This window comes from Panulirus ornatus, chromosome 39 (assembly GCF_036320965.1).
Source record: "Panulirus ornatus isolate Po-2019 chromosome 39, ASM3632096v1, whole genome shotgun sequence".
NCBI classification, from domain to species: domain Eukaryota; kingdom Metazoa; phylum Arthropoda; class Malacostraca; order Decapoda; family Palinuridae; genus Panulirus; species Panulirus ornatus.
The window spans coordinates 2,139,419-2,160,069 of NC_092262.1; the positions used below are offsets into that span (position 1 = coordinate 2,139,419).

General features: G+C 39.9%; 2 protein-coding genes across 7 annotated transcripts in view; one reads left to right on the plus strand and one right to left on the minus strand.

Moving 5' to 3' along the window:
- Positions 1-20,651, minus strand: part of LOC139761026 (uncharacterized) — a 318,517-nt gene that overhangs the window by 293,416 nt on the left and 4,450 nt on the right. For 2 of the 4 annotated variants that reach the window (XM_071684776.1, XM_071684772.1), the window contains exons 2-3: positions 19,233-19,276; positions 7,423-7,562 (exon numbers count right to left, since the gene is read on the minus strand). The exons of the other annotated variants lie outside the window; for them this stretch is intronic. In XM_071684776.1, the coding sequence (XP_071540877.1) occupies positions 7,423-7,562; positions 19,233-19,276 (184 nt within the window). The remainder of the gene's footprint in view (positions 1-7,422; positions 7,563-19,232; positions 19,277-20,651) is intronic. 4 annotated transcript variants of the gene reach the window in all.
- The window catches only part of LOC139761025 (turripeptide Gsg9.2-like), a 364,470-nt gene that overhangs the window by 102,546 nt on the left and 241,273 nt on the right, over positions 1-20,651 (plus strand). The gene's annotated exons all lie outside the window — the stretch shown is intronic.

A 20,651-nucleotide genomic window follows, 5' to 3' on the forward strand; every position in this document is an offset into this window, starting at 1 on the left:
CACCCTATTCACCACAACATTCACTCTTCTTTTCTGAAAACCCATACAAATCTTCACCTTAGCCTCCACAAGATAGTGATCAGACATCCCTCCAGTTGCACCTCTCAGCACATTAACATCCAAAAGTCTCTCTTTCGCGCGCCTGTCAATTAACACGTAATCCAATAACGCTCTCTGGCCATCTCTCCTACTTACATAAGTATACATATGTATATCTCGCTTTTTAAACCAGGTATTCCCAATCATCAGTACTTTTTCAGCACATAAATCTACAAGCTCTTCACCATTTCCATTTACAACACTGAACACAACATGTATACCAATTATTCCCTCATTGAGTGGGAGATGTATAAAAGAAAGAGACAGGAGGTCAAGAGGAAGGTGCAAGAGGTGAAAAAAAGGGCAAATGAGAGTTGGGGTGAGAGAGTATCATTAAATTTTAGGGAGAATAAAAAGATGTTCTGGAAGGAGGTAAATAAAGTGCGTAAGACAAGGGAGGAAATGGGAACTTCAGTGAAGGGCGCAAATGGGGAGGTGATAACAAGTAGTGGTGATGTGAGAAGGAGATGGAGTGCGTATTTTGAAGGTTTGTTGAATGTGTTTGATGATAGAGTGGCAGATATAGGGTGTTTTGGTCGAGGTGGTGTGCAAAGTGAGAGGGTTAGGGAAAATGATTTGGTAAACAGAGAAGAGTTAGTAAAAGCTTTGCGGAAGATGAAAGCCGGCAAGGCAGCAGGTTTGGATGGTATTGCAGTGGAATTTATTAAAAAAGGGGGTGACTGTATTGTTGACTGGTTGGTAAGGTTATTTAATGTATGTATGACTCATGGTGAGGTGCCTGAGGATTGGCGGAATGCGTGCATATTGCCATTGTACAAAGGCAAAGGGGATAAGTGTGAGTGCTCAAATTACAGAGGTATAAGTTTGTTGAGTATTCCTGGTAAATTATATGGGAGGGTATTGATTGAGAGGGTGAAGGCATGTACAGAGCATCAGATTGGGGAAGAGCAGTGTGGTTTCAGAAGCGGTAGAGGATGTGTGGATCAGGTGTTTGCTTTGAAGAATGTATGTGAGAAATACTTAGAAAAGCAAATGGATTTGTATGTAGTATTTATGGATCTGAAGAAGGCATATGAAAGAGTTGATAGAGATGCTCTGTGGAAGGTATTAAGAATATATGGTGTGGGAGGCAAGTTGTTAGAAGCATTGAAAAGTTTTTATCGAGGATGTAAGGCATGTGTACGTGTAGGAAGAGAGGAAAGTGATTGGTTCTCAGTGAATGTAGGTTTGCGGCAGGGGTGTGTGATGTCTCCATGGTTGTTTAATTTGTTTATGAATGGGGTTGTTAGGGAGGTGAATGCAAGAGTTTTGGAAAGAGGGGCAAGTATGAAGTCTGTTGGGGATGAGAGAGCTTGGGAAGTGAGTCAGTTGTTGTTCGCTGATGATAGAGCGATGGTGGCTGATTCATGTGAGAAACTGCAGAAGCTGGTGACTGAGTTTGGTAAAGTGTGTGAAAGAAGAAAGTTAAGAGTAAATGTGAATAAGAGCAAGGTTATTAGGTACAGTAGGGTTGAGGGTCAAGTCAATTGGGAGGTGAGTTTGAATGGAGAAAAACTGGAGGAAGTGAAGTGTTTTAGATATCTGGGAGTGGATCTGGCAGCGGATGGAACCATGGAAGCGGAAGTGGATCATAGGGTGGGGGAGGGGGCGAAAATTCTGGGGGCCTTGAAGAATGTGTGGAAGTCGAGAACATTATCTCGGAAAGCAAAAATGGGTATGTTTGAAGGAATAGTGGTTCCAACAATGTTGTATGGTTGCGAGGCGTGGGCTATGAATAGAGTTGTGCGCAGGAGGATGGATGTGCTGGAAATGAGATGTTTGAGGACAATGTGTGGTGTGAGGTGGTTTGATCGAGTAAGTAACGTAAGGGTAAGAGAGATGTGTGGAAATAAAAAGAGCGTGGTTGAGAGAGCAGAAGAGGGTGTTTTGAAATGGTTTGGGCACATGGAGAGAATGAGTGAGGAAAGATTGACCAAGAGGATATATGTGTCGGAGGTGGAGGGAACGAGGAGAAGAGGGAGACCAAATTTGAGGTGGAAAGATGGAGTGAAAAAGATTTTGTGTGATCGGGGCCTGAACATGCAGGAGGGTGAAAGGAGGGCAAGGAATAGAGTGAATTGGAGCGATGTGGTATACCGGGGTTGACGTGCTGTCAGTGGATTGAATCAAGGCATGTGAAGCGTCTGGGGTAAACCATGGAAAGCTGTGTAGGTATGTATATTTGCGTGTGTGGACGTATGTATATACATGTGTATGGGGGTGGGTTGGGCCATTTCTTTCGTCTGTTTCCTTGCGCTACCTCGCAAACGCGGGAGACAGCGGCAAAAAAAAAGAAAAAGAAAAAAAAAATAATAATAATATCAATAATAATAATAATGGTATTTTTTTTAATTTGCTTTGTCGCTGTCTCCCGCGTTAGCGAGGTAGCGCAAGGAAATAGGCGAAAGAATGGCCCAACCCACCCACATACACATATATATGCACACACGTCCACACATGCAAATATAGATTCCGATACATCTCAATGTACACATATATATACACACACAGACATATATATATATATAGACATGTACATAATTCATACTGTCTCCCTTTATTCATTCCCATCACTATCCCGCCAAACATGGAATAACAGCCCCCTTCCCCCTAATGTGCGCGAGGTAGCGCTAGGAAAAGACAACAAAAGCCCCATTCGTTTACACTCATTTTCTAGATGTCATGTAATAATGCACCGAAACCACAGCTCCCTTTCGACATCCAGGTATAACACAACTTTCCATGGTTTACCATGACGCTTCACACGGCCTGGTTCAATCCATTGACAGCACGTCGACCCCGATATACCACATCGTTCATATTCACTCTATTCCTTGCTCGCCTTTCACCCTCCTGCATGTTCAGGCCCCGGCAACTCAAAATCTTTTTCACTCCACCTTTCCACAGCCAATTTAGTCTCCCACTTCTCCTCGTTCCCTCTACCTCTGACACATATATCCTCTTGGTCAATGTTTCCTCGCTCATTATCTCCATGTGACCAAACAATTTCAAAACACCCTCTTCTGCTCTCTCAAACACACTCTTTTTATTTCCACACATCTCTCTTACCCTTACATTACCTACTCGATGAAACTACCTCACACCACATATTGTCCTCAAGCATCTCATTTCCAGCACATCCACCCTCCTGCGCACAACTCTATCCATAGCCACGCCTCGCAAACATATATCTTTGTTGGAACCACTATTCCTTCAAACATACCCATTTTTGCATTCCGAGATAATGTTCTCGACTTCCAAACATTCTTCACGGCTCCCAGAATTTTCGCCTCCTCCCCCACCCTATGATTTACTTCCGCTTCCATGGTTCCATCAGCTGGCAGATCCACTCCCAGATATCTAAAACACTTTACTTCCTCCAGTTTTTCTCCATTCAAACTTAACTCCCAATTGACTTGACCCTCAACCCTACTGTAACTAATAACCTTGCTCTTATTCATATTCTTTCACACACTTTAAAAAACTCAGTCACCAGCTTCTGCAGTTTCTCACATGAATCAGCCACCAGCGCTGTATCATCAGCGAACAACAACTGACTCACTTCCCAAGCTCTCTCATCCACAATAGACTGCATGCTTGCCCCTCTTCCCAAAACTCCTGCATTCATCTCCCTAACAACCCCATCCATAAACAAATTAAACAACCAGGGAGACATCACACACCCCTGCCGCAAACCTACATTCACTGAGAACCAATCACTTTCCTCTCTTCCTACACGTACACATGCCTTACATCCTCGATAAAAACTTTTCACTGCTTCTATCAACATGACTCCCACACCATATATTCTTAATACCTTCCACAGAACATCTCTATGAACTCTATCATATGCCTTCTCCACATCCATAAATATTTTTTTTTTTTTTTATACTTTGTCTCTGTCTCCCGCGTTTGCGAGGTAGCGCAAGGAAACAGACGAAAGAAATGGCCCAACCCCCCCCCCCCATACACATGTACATACACACGTCCACACACGCAAATATACATACCTACACAGCTTTCCATGGTTTACCCCAGACGCTTCACATGCCCTGATTCAATCCACTGACAGCACGTCAACCCCCGTATACCACATCGCTCCAATTCACTCCATTCCCCGCCCTCCCCTCACCCTCCTGCATGTTCAGGCCCCGATCACACAAAATCCCCTTCACTCCACCTTTCCACCCCCAATTTGGTCTCCCTCCTCTCCTCGCTCCCTCCACCTCCGACACACACATCCCCCTGGTCAACCTTTCCTCACTCATCCTCTCCATGTGCCCAAACCACTTCAAAACACCCTCCTCCGCTCTCTCAACCACGCTCTTTTTATTTCCACACATCCCCCCTACCCCCACGCCACTCACTCGATCAAACCACCTCACACCACACATTCCCCACAAACACCCCACCTCCAGCACATCCATCCTCCCGCGCACATCCCCATCCATAGCCCACGCCCCGCAACCATACAACATTGTTGGAACCACCATTCCTTCAAACATACCCACCCTTGCTTTCCGAGATAATGTTCTCGACTTCCAGACATTTTTCAAGGCTCCCAAAATTTTCGCCCCCTCCCCCACCCTATGATCCACTTCCGCTTCCATGGTTCCATCCGCTGACAGATCCACTCCCAGATATCTAAAACACTTCACTTCCTCCAGTTTTTCTCCATTCAAACTCACCTCCCAATTGACTTGACCCTCAACCCTACTGTACCTAATAACCTTGCTCTTATTCACATTTACTCTTAACTTTCTTCTTCCACACACTTTACCAAACTCAGTCACCAGCTTCTGCAGTTTCTCACATGAATCTGCCACCAGCGCTGTATCATCAGCGAACAACAACTGACTCACTTCCCAAGCTCTCTCATCCCCAACAGACTTCATACTTGCCCCTCTTTCCAGACTCTTGCATTTACCTCCCTAACAACCCCATCCATAAACAAATTAAACAACCATGGAGACATCACACACCCCTGCCGCAAACCTACATTCACTGAGAACCAATCACTTTCCTCTCTTCCTACACGTACACATGCCTTACATCCTCGATAAAAACTTTTCACTGCTTCTAACAACTTGCCTCCCACACCATATATTCTTAATACCTTCCACAGAGCATCTCTATCAACTCTATCATATGCCTTCTCCAGATCCATAAATGCTACATACAAATCCATTTGCTTTTCTAAGTATTTCTCACATACATTCTTCAAAGCAAACACCTGATCCACACATCCTCTACCACTTCTGAAACCACACTGCTCTTCCCCAATCTGATGCTCTGTACATGCCTTCACCCTCTCAATCAATACCCTCCCATATAATTTACCAGGAATACTCAACAAACTTATACCTCTGTAATTTGAGCACTCACTCTTATCCCCTTTGCCTTTGTACAATGGCACTATGCACGCATTCCGCCAATCCTCAGGCACCTCACCATGAGTCATACATACATTAAATAACCTTACCAACCAGTCAACAATACAGTCACCCCCTTTTTTAATAAATTCCACTGCAATACCATCCAAACCTGCTGCCTTGCCGGCTTTCATCTTCCGCAAAGCTTTTACTACCTCTTCTCTGTTTACCAAATCATTTTCCCTAACCCTCTCACTTTGCTCACCACCTCGACCAAAACACCCTATATCTGCCACTCTATCATCAAACACATTCAACAAACCTTCAAAATACTCACTCCATCTCCTTCTCACATCACCACTACTTGTTATCACCTCCCCATTTGCGCCCTTCACTGAAGTTCCCATTTGCTCCCTTGTCTTACGCACCTTATTTACCTCCTTCCAGAACATCTTTTTATTCTCCCTAAAATTTAATGATACTCTCTCACCCCAACTCTCATTTGCCCTTTTTTTCACCTCTTGCACCTTTCTCTTGACCTCCTGTCTCTTTCTTTTATACATCTCCCACTCAATTGCATTTTTTCCTGCAAAAATCGTCCAAATGCCTCTCTCTTCTCTTTCACTAATACTCTTACTTCTTCATCCCACCACTCACTACCCTTTCTAATCAACCCACCTCCCACTCTTCTCATGCCACAAGCATGTTTTGCGCAATCCATCACTGATTCCCTAAATACATCCCATTCCTCCCCCACTCCCCTTACTTCCATTGTTCTCACCTTTTTCCATTCTGTACTCAGTCTCTCCTGGTACTTCCTCACACAGGTCTCCTTCTCAAGCTCACTTACTCTCACCACCCTCTTCACCCCAACATTCACTCTTCTTTTCTGAAAACCCATACAAATAATAATAATAATAATAATAATAATAATAAGAACAATAATAATAATAATAATAATAATAATAATAATAATAATAATAGTAATAATAAAAATAGTAATAATAATGATGATAATAAAATGATACTTATACAATAATAATAATGATAATAATAATAATAATAATAATAATAATAATAATAATAATAATAATAATAATAATAATAATACTAGTAGTAATAATAATAATGATAATAATGATAATGATGATCATAGTAATGATAATAATAGTAATGATCATAACAATTATGACGATAATAATGCTAATGATAAACATAATAATAATGATAATAATAATAATAATAACGATAATAATAATAATAACAATAATAATAATAATAATAATAATAATAATAATGATATAAATAATAATAATAATAGTAATGATAATAATAATAATAATAATAATAATAATAATGATAATAATGATAATAATAATAATAATAATAATAATAATAATAATAATTTTGAAATGATAATGACAATAATGATGATAAAATCAGGATTATCGAGAAAAAGATACTAATAATGATTAATGATTATCATCCCTGTAGACTGGGGAGAAATTAAACTGGCCAAGTATTCCCAGCGTGTCGTAGAAGGCTACCAAGGGGAGCGGAAGCGTGTTGTTGGAAATCCTCTCGTTCTATATTAGTTTCCAAAAGAAGGAACACAGCAAGGAGCCTAGTGAGGAATTTTCCCTATAAGGCTCTGTCATCTGTTCTTGACGATACCTCGCTCACGTGGATATTAAGACGAACATGTATGGAAAAAATATTAGCTAAAAGTGCGTCACAATATGTGTAAGCACGTCTATTTCCAGACAAAACTACTTTCTAATTATGTCCCTAGCTGGATGTATTTGATTATGTTTGGAATCTCTTTATTTTTTTAATCCCTTAAACATGGTGAGAGAGACAGGCTTAATGATAGATATCTATGTATTGTATTATGACTTGTTCAATGATTTCTCACCTTTACTAAATCAGAGAAATGAGAAAGTTAACTTACCTGAATTGAAGGTCAGAATATGTTTTATCATCAAGTCTCAATGTTCGTTGAGGTGCGGTGAAGTTGTCTTCAATCTCAGTGAAGCTGTTGTTGTCTAATTGCCACCATACTCTAAGATGTGCATACTCGTCCTTTGACACCTAAAATACATGCTCCTGTTACTTCCTGGACTTGAATCATTTATACAATTAGAATCAACCTTCCTGTAATTTTGCTTTCTTCTGTACAATTACCTAAATTGTTTCCTTCTGTCCATTAGTTCAAACCAACTACAAAATGACTCATTGCATTGCATATTGTCTCCATCTTAGCAAATATATGTCGCGGAATACGTGTGTAGTTGTAGGAATGCTCATAGAGTTATATATAAGTTTGTGTGTCAACCTGATTGGTAATAATGCTTTGCACCTCATTCTTCCACTTATAAACACCTTGTCCCAGACACTTTCTCTATCTAAGGAGCATGTCCTGGATACTTCTGCTTTCTGAATACTATATCCCAGAATCTACTACATTCTAAAGATATTGTCAGACACATTTACGTACCCAAGAACTTGTCCCAGATATTCAATTTTCTAAATTCCTTGTCCATGATACCTCATCTTTCAAATGGCCCTATTCCAGACGCTTCTACTTTTTGCACCGATTACCAAAAAAGAAATTCCACTTTCTAAAGACTTAACAGGAAACACTTCTATTTCTACAGACCTCACCCCAACCACCATTTACGTTCTAAGAACCTTCTCCCAAACGTCCACTTTCTCGAAAGTTTCTCACAAACATTTCTACTTTCTAAAGACTTTATCCCAGACACCTTTTCTTTCTAAAGACCTTATCCCAAACACTTGCACTCTTTACGAAATTCATTCCAAACACATCTATTCTCTGTAAAACTTATATCAAGCCGTCCTAGAGTCTACAGATCTTATCTCAAAATTTTAGATGCACCACGTTTCTCCTCATTCCATGATTTGCTTTAAAACATGTTAAGAAAGTAAGCAAGCATTAGAAAAAAAAGATATATATATATATATATATATATATATATATATATATATATATATATATATATATATATATATATATATATTTTTTTTTTTATTATACTTTGTCGCTGTCTCCCGCGTTTGCGAGGTAGCGCAAGGAAACAGACGAAAGAAATGTATATATATATATATATATATATATATATATATATATATATATATATATATATATATATATATATATATATATATATATATATATATATATATATATATATATATATATATATATATATCCCTGGGGATAGGGGATTAAGAATACTTCCCACGTATTCCCTGCGTGTCGTAGAAGGCGACTAAAAGGGGAGGGAGCGGGGGACTGGAAATCCTCCCCTCTCGTTTTTTTTTTAATTTTCCAAAAGAAGGAACAGAGGGGGCCAGGTGAGGATATTCCGAAAAAGGCCCAGTCCTCTGTTCTTAACGCTACCTCGCTAATGCGGGAAATGGCGAATAGTTTGAAAAAAAAAAATATGTAATTATATATATATATATATATATATATATATATATATATATATATATATATATATATATATATATATATATATATATATATATATATATATATATATATATATATATATATATATATATATATATATATTTCCCTCCACCTCCGACACATATATCCTCTTGGTCAATCTTTCCTCACTCATTCTCTCCATGTGCCCAAACCATTTCAAAACACCCTCTTCTGCTCTCTCAACCACGCTCTTTTTATTTCCACACATCTCTCTTACCCTTACGTTACTTACTCGATCAAACCACCTCACACCACACATTGTCCTCAAACATCTCATTTCCAGCACATCCATCCTCCTGCGCACAACTCTATCCATAGCCCACGCCTCGCAACCATACAACATTGTTGGAACCACTATTCCTTCAAACATACCCATTTTTGCTTTCCGAGATAATGTTCTCGACTTCCACACATTTTTCAAGGCTCCCAAAATTTTCGCCCCCTCCCCCACCCTATGATCCACTTCCGCTTTCATGGTTCCATCCGCTGACAGATCCACTCCCAGATATCTAAAACACTTCACTTCCTCCAGTTTTTCTCCATTCAAACTCACCTCCCAATTGACTTGACCCTCAACCCTACTGTACCTAATAACCTTGCTCTTATTCACATTTACTCTTAACTTTCTTCTTCCACACACTTTACCAAACTCAGAGCTTCTCTATCAACTCTATCATATGCCTTCTCCAGATCCATAAATGCTACATACAAATCCATTTGCTTTTCTAAGTATTTCTCACATACATTCTTCAAAGCAAACACCTGATCCACACATCCTCTACCACTTCTGAAACCGCACTGCTCTTCCCCAATCTGATGCTCTGTACATATATACACTTCCAGAACTTTCGCCCCCTCCCCCACCCTCTGATTTACATCCGCTGCCAAATCCACCCCAGATATCTAAAACACTTCATTTACTCCAGTTTTTCTGCATTCAAACTTACCTCGCAACTGACTTGACCTTCAACCCTACTGTACCTAATAACCTCGCTCTCATTCACATTTACTCTCAGTTTTCTTCTGTCACACACTTTGCCAAACTCAGTCACCAACTTCTGCAGTTTCTCACATGAATCAGCCACCAGCACTGCATCATCAGCGAACAACAACTGACTTACTTCCCAAGCTTTCTCATCCACAACAGACTGCATACTTGCCCCTCTTTCCAAAACTCTTGCGTTCATCTCCCTAACAATCCCATCCATAAACAAATTAAACAGCCATGAAGACATCACTCACCCCTGCCGCAAACCAACATTCACTGAGAACCAACCACTTTCCTCTCTTCCTACACGTACACATGCCTTACATCCTCGATAAAAACTTTTCACTGCTTCTAACAACCTGCCTCCCACATATATTCTTAATGATTTAATAATCTAATAGTACTCTCTCACCCCAATTCTCATTTGCCCTTTTTTCACCTCTTGAACCTTTCTCTTGACCTCCTGCCTCTTTCTTCTATAAATCCTCCAGCCATTTTCATTATTTCCCTGCAAAAATCGTCCAAATGCCTCTCTGTTCTCTTTCACTAATAATCTTACTTCTTCATCCCACCACTCACTACCCTTTCTAATCTGCCCACCTCCCACGCTTCTCATGCCACAAGAATCTTTTGCACAAGCCATGACTGCTTCCCTTAATACATCTCATTCCTCCCCCACCCCCTTACGTTGTTTGCTCTCACCTTTTTCCATTCTGTACTCAGTCTCTTCTGTTACTTCCGCACACAAGTCTCCTTCCCAAACTCACTCACTCTCATCACTCTCTTCACGCCAACATTCTCTCTTGTTTTGTGAAAACCTCTACAAATCTTCATCTTCGCCTCCACAAGATAATGCATACACATCCCTCCAGTTACACCTCTCAGCACATTAACATCCAAAGTCTATCTTTCGCGCCCCTATCAATTAACACGTAATCCAATAATGATATCTGGCCATCTCTCCCATATATGTATATATATATATATATATATATATATATATATATATATATATATATATATATATATATATATATATATATATATATATATATATATATATATATATATATATATATATATATTTTTTATACTTTGTCGCTGTCTCCCGCGTTTGCGAGGTAGCGCAAGGAAACAGACGAAAGAAATGGCCCAACACCCCCCCGATACACATGTATATACATACGTCCACACACGCAAATATACATACCTACACAGCTTTCCATGGTTTACCCCAGACGCTTCACATGCCTTGATTCAATCCACTGACAGCACGTCAACCCCGGTATACCACATCGCTCCAATTCACTCTATTCCTTGCCCTCCTTTCACCCTCCTGCATGTTCAGTCCCCGATAACACAAAATCTTTTTCACTCCATCTTTCCACCTCCAATTTGGTCTCCCTCTTCTCCTTGCTCCCTCCACCTCCGACACATATATCCTCTTGGTCAATCTTTCCTCACTCATCCTCTCCATGTGCCCAAACCACTTCAAAACACCCTCTTCTGCTCTCTCAACCACGCTCTTTTTATTTCCACACATCTCTCTTACCCTTACGTTACTCACTCGATCAAACCACCTCACAACACACATTGTCCTCAAACATTTCATTTCCAGCACATCCATCCTCCTGCGCACAACTCTATCCATAGCCCACACCTCGCAACCATACAACATTGTTGGAACCACTATTCCTTCAAATATACCCATTTTTGCTTTCCGAGATAATGTTCTCGACTTCCACACATTCTTCAAGGCCCCCAGAATTTTCGCCCCTACCCCACCCTATGATCCACTTCCGCTTCCATGGTTCCATCCGCTGCCAGATCCACTCCCAGATATCTAAAACACTTCACTTCCTCCAGTTTTTCTCCATTCAAACTCACCTCCCAATTGACTTGACCCTCAACCCTACTGTACCTAATAACCTTGCTCTTATTCACATTTACTCTTAACTTTCTTCTTTCACACACTTTACCAAACTCAGTCACCAGCTTCTGCAGTTTCTCATATGAATCAGCCACCAGCGCTGTATCATCAGCTAACAACAACTGACTCACTTCCCAAGCTCTCTCATCCCAAACAGACTTCAAATTGCCACTCTTTCCAAAACTCTTGCATTCACCTCCCTAACAACCCCATCCATAAACAAATTAAACAACCATGGAGACATCACACACCCCTGCCGAAAACCTACATTCACTGAGAACCAATCACTTTCCTCTCTTCCTACACGTACACATGCCTTACATCCTCGATAAAAACTTTTCACTGCTTCTAACAACTTGCCTCCCACACCATATATTCTTAATACCTTCCACAGAACATCTCTATCAACTCTATCATATGCCTTCTCCAGATCCTTAAATGCTACATACAAATCCATTTGCTTTTCTAAGTATTTCTCACATACATTCTTCAAAGCAAACACCTGATCCACACATCCTCTACCACTTCTGAAACCACACTGCTCTTCCCCAATCTGATGCTCTATACATGCCTTCACCCTCTCAATCAATACCCTCCCATATAATTTACCAGGAATACTCAACAAACTTATACCTCTGTAATTTGAGCACTCACTCTTATCCCCTTTGCCTTTGTATATATATATATATATATATATATATATATATATATATATATATATATATATATATATATATATATATATATATATATATATATATATATATATATATATATATATATATATATGTATATATATATATATAGTTGTTAGAAGTAATGAAAAGTTTTTATCGAGGATGTAAGGCATGTGTACGTGTAGGAAGAGAGGAAAGTGATTGGTTCTCAGTGAATGTAGGTTTGCGGCAGGGGTGTGTGATGTCTCCATGGTTGTTTAATTTGTTTATGGATGGGGTTGTTAGGGAGGTGAATGCAAGAGTTTTGAAAAGAGGGGCAAGTATGCAGTCTATTGTGGATGAGAGAGCTTGGGAAGTGAGTCAGTTGTTGTTCGCTGATGATACAGCGCTAGTGGCTGATTCATGTAAGAAACTGCAGAAACTGGTGACTGAGTTTGGTAAAGTGTGTGAAAGAAGAAAGTTAAGAGTAAATGTGAATAAGAGCAAGGTTATTAGGTACAGTAGGGTTGAGGGTCAAGTCAATTAGGAGGTAAGTTTGAACGGAGAGAAAGTTGAGGAAGTAAAGTGTTTTAGATATCTGGGAGTGGATCTGGCAGCGGATAGAACCATGGAAGCGGAAGTGATTCATAGGGTGGGGGAGGGGGCGAGAATTCTGGGAGCCTTAAAGAATGTTTGGAAGTCGAGAACATTATCTCAGAAAGTAAAAATGGGTATGTTTGAAGGAATAGTGGTTCCAACAATGTTGTATGATTGCGAGGCGTGGGATATGGATAGAGTTGTGCGCAGGAGGGTTGATGTGCATTCCTCACGTGTCGTAGAAGGCGACTAAAGGGGACGGGAGCGTGGGGCCAGAAACCCTCCCCTCCTGGTATTTTAACTTTCTAAAAGGGGAAACAGAAGAAGGAGTCACGCGAGGAGTGCTCATCCTTAACGAAGGCTCAGATTGGGGTGTCTAAATGTGTGTTGATGTAACCAAGATGAGAAAAAAGGAGAGATAGGTAGTATGTTTGAGGAAAGGAACCTTGATGTTTTGGCTCTGAGTGAAACGAACCTCAAGGGTAAAGGGGAAGAGTGGTTTGGGAATGTCTTGGGAGTAAAGTCAGGGGTTAGTGAGAGGACAAGAGCAAGGGAAGGAGTAGCACTACCCTGAATCAGGAGTTATGGGAGTATTTCACAGAGTGTAAGAAAGTAAATTCTAGATTGATATGGGTAAAACTGAAAGTTGATGGAGAGAGATGGGTGATTATTGGTGCATATGTACCTGGGAATGAGAAGAAATATCATGAGAGGCAAGTGTTTTGGGAGTAGCTAAATGAGTGTGTTAGTGGTTTTGATGCACAAAACCGGGTTATAGTGATGGGTGATTTGAATGCAAAGGTGAGTAATGCGGCAGTTGAGGGAATAATTGGTATACATTGGGTGTTCAGTGTTGTAAATGGAAATGGTGAAGAGCTTGTAGATTTATGTGCTGAAAAAGGACTGGTGATTGGGAATACCTAGTTTAAAAAACGAGATATACATAAGTATACTTATCTAAGTAGGAGAGATGGCCAGAGAGCGTTATTGGATTACGTGTTAATTGATAGACGCACGAAAGAGAGACTTTTGGATGTTAATGTGCTGAGAGGTGCAACTGGAGGGATGTCTGATCATTATCTTGTGGAGGCGAAGGTGAAGATTTGTGGGGGTTTTCAGAAAAGAAGAGAGAATGTTGGGGTGAAGAGAGTGGTGAGAGTAAGTGAGCTTGGGAAGGAGACTTGTGTGAGGAAGTACCAGGGGAGACTGAGTACAGAATGGAAAAAGGTGAGAACAAAGGAGGTAATGGGAGTGGGGGAGGAATGGGATGTATTTAGGGAATCAGTGATGGCTTTCGCAAAAGATGCTTGTGGCATGAGTAGCGTGGGAGGTAGGTTGATTAGAAAAGGTAGTGAGTGGTGGGATGAAGAAGTATGATTATTAGTGAAAGAGAAGGGAGAGGCATTTGGACGATTTTTGCAGGGAAAAAATGCAAATGTGTGGGAGAGGTATAAAAGAAAGAGGCAGGAGGTCAAGAGAATGGTGCAAGAGGTGAAAAAGAGGGCAAATGAGAGTTGGGGAGAGAGAGTATCATTAAATTTCAGGGATAATAAAAAGATGTTTTGGAAGGAGGTAAATAAAGTGCGTAAGACAAGGGAGCAAATGGGAACTTCAGTGAAGGGGGCTAATGGGGAGGTGATAACAAGTAGTGGTGATGTGAGAAGAAGATGGAGTGAGTACTTGGAAGGTTTGTTGAATGTGTTTGATGATAGAGTGGCAGATATAAGGTGTTTTGGTCGAGGTGGTTTGCAAAGTGAGAGGGTTAGGGAAAATTATTTGGTAAATAGAGAAGAGGTAGTAAAAGCTTTACGGAAGATGAAAGCCGGGAAGGCAGCAGGTTTGGATGGTATTGCAGTGGAATTTATTAAAAAAGGAGGTGACTGTATTCTTTACTGGTTGGTAAGGTTATGTAATATATGTATCATTCATGGTGAGGTGCCTGAGGATTGGCGGAATGCGTGCATAGTGCCATTGTACAAAGGCAAAGGGGATAAGAGTGAGTGCTCAAATTACGGAGGTATAAGATTGTTGAGTATTCCTGGTAAATTATATGGGAGGGTATTGACTGAGAGGGTGAAGGCATGTACAGAGCATCAGATTGGGGAAGAGCAGTGTGGTTTCAGAAGTGGTAGAGGATGTGTGGATCAGATGTTTGCTTTGAAGAATGTATGTGAGAAATACTTAGAAAAGCAAATGTATTTGTATGTAGCATTTATGGATCTTATGAAGGCATATGATAGAGTTGATAGAGATGCTCTGTGGAAGGTATTAAGAATATATGGTGTGTGAGGCAAGTAGTTAGAAGCAGTGAAAAGTTTTTATCGAGGATGTAAGGCATGTGTACGTGTAGGAAGAGAGGAAAGTGATTGGTTCTCAGTGAATGTAGGTTTGCGGCAGGGGTGTGCGATGTCTCCATGGTTGTTTAATTTGTTTATGGATGGGGTTGTTAGGGAGGTGAATGCAAGAGTTTTGGAAAGGGGCAAGTATGAAGTCTGTTGTGGATGAGAGAGCTTGGGAAGTGAGTCAATTGTTGTTCGCTGATGATACAGCGCTGGTGGCTGATTCATGTGAGAAAGTGCAGAAGCTGGTGACTGAGTTTGGTTAAGTCTGTGAAAGAAGAAAGTTAAGAGTAAATGTGAATAAGAGCAAGGTTATTAGGTACAGTAGGGTTAAGGGTCAAGTCAATTGGGAGGTAAGTTTGAATGGAGAAAAACTGGAGGAAGTAAAGTGTTTTAGATATCTGGGAGTGGATCTGGCAGCGGATGGAACCATGGAAGCGGAAGTGGATCATAGGGTGGGGGAGGCGGCGAAAATCCTGGGAGCCTTGAAGAATGTGTGGAAGTCGAGAACATTATCTCGGAAAGCAAAAATGGGTATGTTTGAAGGAATAGTGGTTCCAACAATGTTGTATTGTTGCGAGGCGTGGGCTATGGATAGAGTTGTGCGCAGGAGGATGGATGTGCTGGAAATGAGATGTCTGAGGACAATGTGTGGTGTGAGGTGGTTTGATCGAGTAAGTAACGTAAGGGTAAGAGAGATGTGTGGAAATAAAAAGAGCGTAGTTGAGAGAGCAGAAGAGGGTGTTTTGAAATGGTTTGGGCACATGGAGAGAATGAGTGAAGAAAGATTGACCAAGAGGATATATGTGTCGGAGGTGGAGGGAACGAGAAGTGGGAGACCAAATTGGAGGTGGAAAGATGGATTGTAAAAGATTTTGTGTGAATGGGGCCTGAACATGCAGGATTATGAAAGGAGGGCAAGGAATAAAGTGAATTGGATCGATGTGGTATACCGGGGTTGACGTGTTGTCAGTGGATTGAATCAGGGCATGTGAAGCGTCTGGGGTAAACCATGGAAAGCTGTGTAGGTATGTATATTTGCTTGTGGACGTGTATGTATATACATGTGTATGGGGGTGGGTTGGGCCGTTTCTTTCGTCTATTTCCTTGCGCTACCTTGCAAACGCGGGAGACAGCGACAAAGCAAAAAAAAAAAGTATATATATATATATATATATATATATATATATATATATATATATATATATATATATATATATATATATATATATATTTTTTTTTTTCTTTTTTTTTCTTTTTGTGTGTGTGTGTGTGTGTGTGTGTGTGTGTGTGTGTGTGTGTGTGTGTGTTGGATTAGCGTTTCTTGAGGTAGCAAAGCAGCGCCAAGAAGAGAGGAACGAGGCCGCATTCCCTCACATCTATTCCTTTGCTGTCTTGTGAAATGCGCTGAAACATAAACTCCTCTTCCACAACCATGCCGAACAGACCATTTCAATTATCCTCTGGACAAAACAAAATCGTATTTTGAATTGTGTCACTTGAAAATATGAGTCACGAAAAAACAATTTTGTGTTGTGCTGCGTTGTGTTGCTCTCTTTCTGAGATGAATAACACCACTGGTTCTACGTGAGTTTGATTATATGCTTGCCTTGAATTGTCGCCTGTTGATTTTTAATCTACCTAAGAAGTACAAGAATAGAATATTGTTAGACAAATTGAGAACGATCGAAAAGGTGAAGTGGCTGAGGATTGGTGAAATGGATGTATGATGCTATTGCATAGGCATAAGTTTGTTGAATCTACCTAGTAAATTGAATGGGGAGGCATTGATTGAGAGGCTGTGGGTATATACAGAACATCAGACTGAGGAAGAACAGTTTGGTTTCAGACGTGATAGAGGATGTGTGGACCTTGTGTTTGCTTTGAAAAATGAATCTGAGAAATAATTACAAAAACAGAATGATTCGTGTAAGGCATTTATGGATCTCAAGAATGCACTTGATAGGGTTTACAGAGATGCTTTGTGGAAGGTCTTCAATACATATGTTGTGAGAGGTAAACTCCTAAAAGGAATGGGAGGCTTTCATCAAAGGTGTAAATCGTGTGTACGAGAAGAGAGAGAAAAGTGAATGTTTCCCAGTGAAGGAAAGTCTGAAGGAAGAGTTTGTGATGTCACCATGGTCCTTTACTTTGTTTAAGGGTAGGGTACAGAAGAATGTAAATGAAATAGTCTTTGAGAGAGGGGCTTTTATGCAGTATGTTGGTGGTAAGAGGGCGTGGGAAGCGTCATTCGTTGTTCACCGATGGTACTGCACTGGTAGCTGACTCGAGTGAGAAACTACGGAAGTGGTGACTGAGATTGGAGGAGTGTTTGAAATGAAAAATTTGTAAGTTGATGTGAACAAAAGCAAGGTTATATACTTCAGCTGGGTTGAGGGACAAGTTAGCTGGGATGTAACTGTACAAAGAAAAACAATGGATGAAGAAAATGTTTAAGATATTCGGGAGTAGACTCAGCAGCAAATGGAACCATGAAAACAGAAGAATCTTAAAGTGGGAGGGAGGAGAATTTTCTGGAAGCAATGAGGAATGTGTGCAAAAGAGAACTTTATGTCCGAGACAGAAATATGTATGTTCGAAGGAATGGTAGTTTCAACAATATTATATGGTTGTGAGGCATGGGCTATAGATAGGGTTGAGCAGAAGAAGATGGATGTGTTGGAAATGAAATGTTTGAGGACAGTTGAGATGTGACGTGGTTTCTTCTAGTATTAATGAAAGGGTAAGGGAGATATGTAGTAAAAAAGAGTGTGGTTGATAGAGCAGAAGCGGGTGTATCTAAATGATTTTGATATATGGAAAGAATGAGTGAGGAAAGGGTGACAAAGGAGATGTATGCATCAGGAGAAAATTGGAGGTGGAAGGATCGAGTGAAAAAGATTTTGAGCGATCTGGGACTGAACATGCAGGAGGGGGAGAAGCGTGCACAGAATAAGATAAATTAGAACGATATGGTATACTGGGATCAAAATGCCGTCAGTGGGCTCAACTAGTGCATGTGAAATGTCCGGTGTAATTAATGGAAAGGTTTGTGGAGTCTGGATATGGATATGGAACTGTGGTTTTGGTGCAAGGAATGGCAATGTTGTTCCTGTAGGGCGGGGTGGCACCAGGAATGGATAAGGGCGAGCAAGTATGAATATCTACATTTGTTTATATGCGTACTGTGTAAGTATATATAAGTATATGTGTATATGATATGTTGATCTATTTATATGTACGTGCATATATGTATGCAAATATGTGTGTGTAAGTCAGCGGATGGGTCTTTCTTCGTCTGTTTTGTTTTTTTTTGTGCTACCTCCCTGACACGAGAAACGGTGATCAAGTATAACAGAAAAGTAAAAATAATATAATTACGTTTAGTTTGTTATGTGGAGGGAGTTATACTTTCGTGTTGCCCGTCTCTGAAACTTTTATATGTGTACCATGTGTTTACTTCTTTGTATAATGCACACTTGTTCACACATCTTAACCGATACTATTGACCTGCCCCTAAGGGAAGATGAATGGCTGGGTGGATTGTGCACCGGTTGCAGCGACCAGAATTCAAGCCTGTGTGTTTGATTCCAGGCGGCGCTTGTAAGCATGACGGTTTAGTAACACCCCCCCCCCCCCCTCCGTGTGTGTGTGTGTGTGTGTGTGTGTGTGTGTGTGTGTGTGTGTACAGTTTTATTGAATGTGGGTAAGAAAGAGGTTAAAGTACATACCCTGACATTCATTGTAAGATCTCCGCTGGGAAGAACCTCTTGTCCTGGAACAGAAAATTAAACATCAAGTTATTACAAAGGAATGCAAATAAGAACAGGATATTGGGTCATTTTGAGTCTGCTCGTTAAAGTGAAAGAGAAATAAGTCCAAAATTAGCGAAGCAAAAGGAAAAAAGGCGTATTGGTGATTTAAAGAGAAATACCAATCGAATTTTCTTGTGATTGAGGAAGCGTATGTAATGTCAGTCGTGAACTGGAATCGAGTGTTCATCAGGTCTTTTCTTTATCGTGTCTATGACACTGTTTTTAACTAATCACAGACGAAAAAAGTTATGTTAAAAATGAGTATTCGTTCGATGCAAAATGCCTCTGCAAGATTTCTTTTCTAAATTTTGAATAAAATTAAACATATCTTGTATGAAGAGTCTTTGATAATCTTAAAAAGCCTCATTAAATCACCTCTAAAGCTATTTTGGTCTAAGTTTTATTAGCTTAATTCGTTTAGTCGATTCTCTTATAATTTCTTTCTCATTCCGGATATTATCTTGGCTGTTTGTCACTGTACTGTCTCCATTCTGTCTGCCCATTTTTTCAAGCAGGATAACCAAAACTAAACAGTTTTTAATGTGGGAAAGCAACTTTTAATTATATAGTAAGAATCATTTCCACACAATTTTTTTTTTTTTTGAAAACATTACCTATGAATCTAAAAATTTTATTTGTCATTTTAACTGCTTGTACCCACTTTTTATCTAACTGTAAGTCATTAAAGACTGCAACGTCTACTTGTTAACCGTTGTGTAGCTCAACAGAATTGATAAATTTTTGCTCTTCGGTTTTAGTATCGGTGTTTGAAACTTTGCAATATCAGCAACTGAAATTCAATTACCGTCTAAGTCTAATACATCATTTTTTTCTATGCCACCTTGAAGCTGTGGACGTTTACTTTCTGTTATGGATTAATTTCCGAACTTAGCATCGTGCGCGAAGATAGATATCATGCAACGAAGCCCAGTTACACTGGTTATGAAATATTTCAACTATATCTTGTCCAACGAACTGAAATAGGTGGACCTTAAATACTTTTCATCAGGCATGGTTTTACAGTGACAGAACAATTAAACTTTACAATAAGTATATATTAATCATTTATAAATAAGACTGGTATTACACTTAGAAAGTTGCCTCTGAAATGCATATGTGCATGATTTTAGTCTATATTTGGCCTCAGAAATATCCCTTCTTAATAATCTTCCAACATAGAGGGGCTCCACTTTCTTTGGTATATCTTTTCCATGTTCAAAATTTCCGAATGAAATCTTTCGCCATGCTCATCCCTGATTGCCCAAAGAACTTCCACGAAAAGTCTTAGAGTACAAAAAGAGAATTTTTAGACTCATATTGTATCCAAGAGCTTTA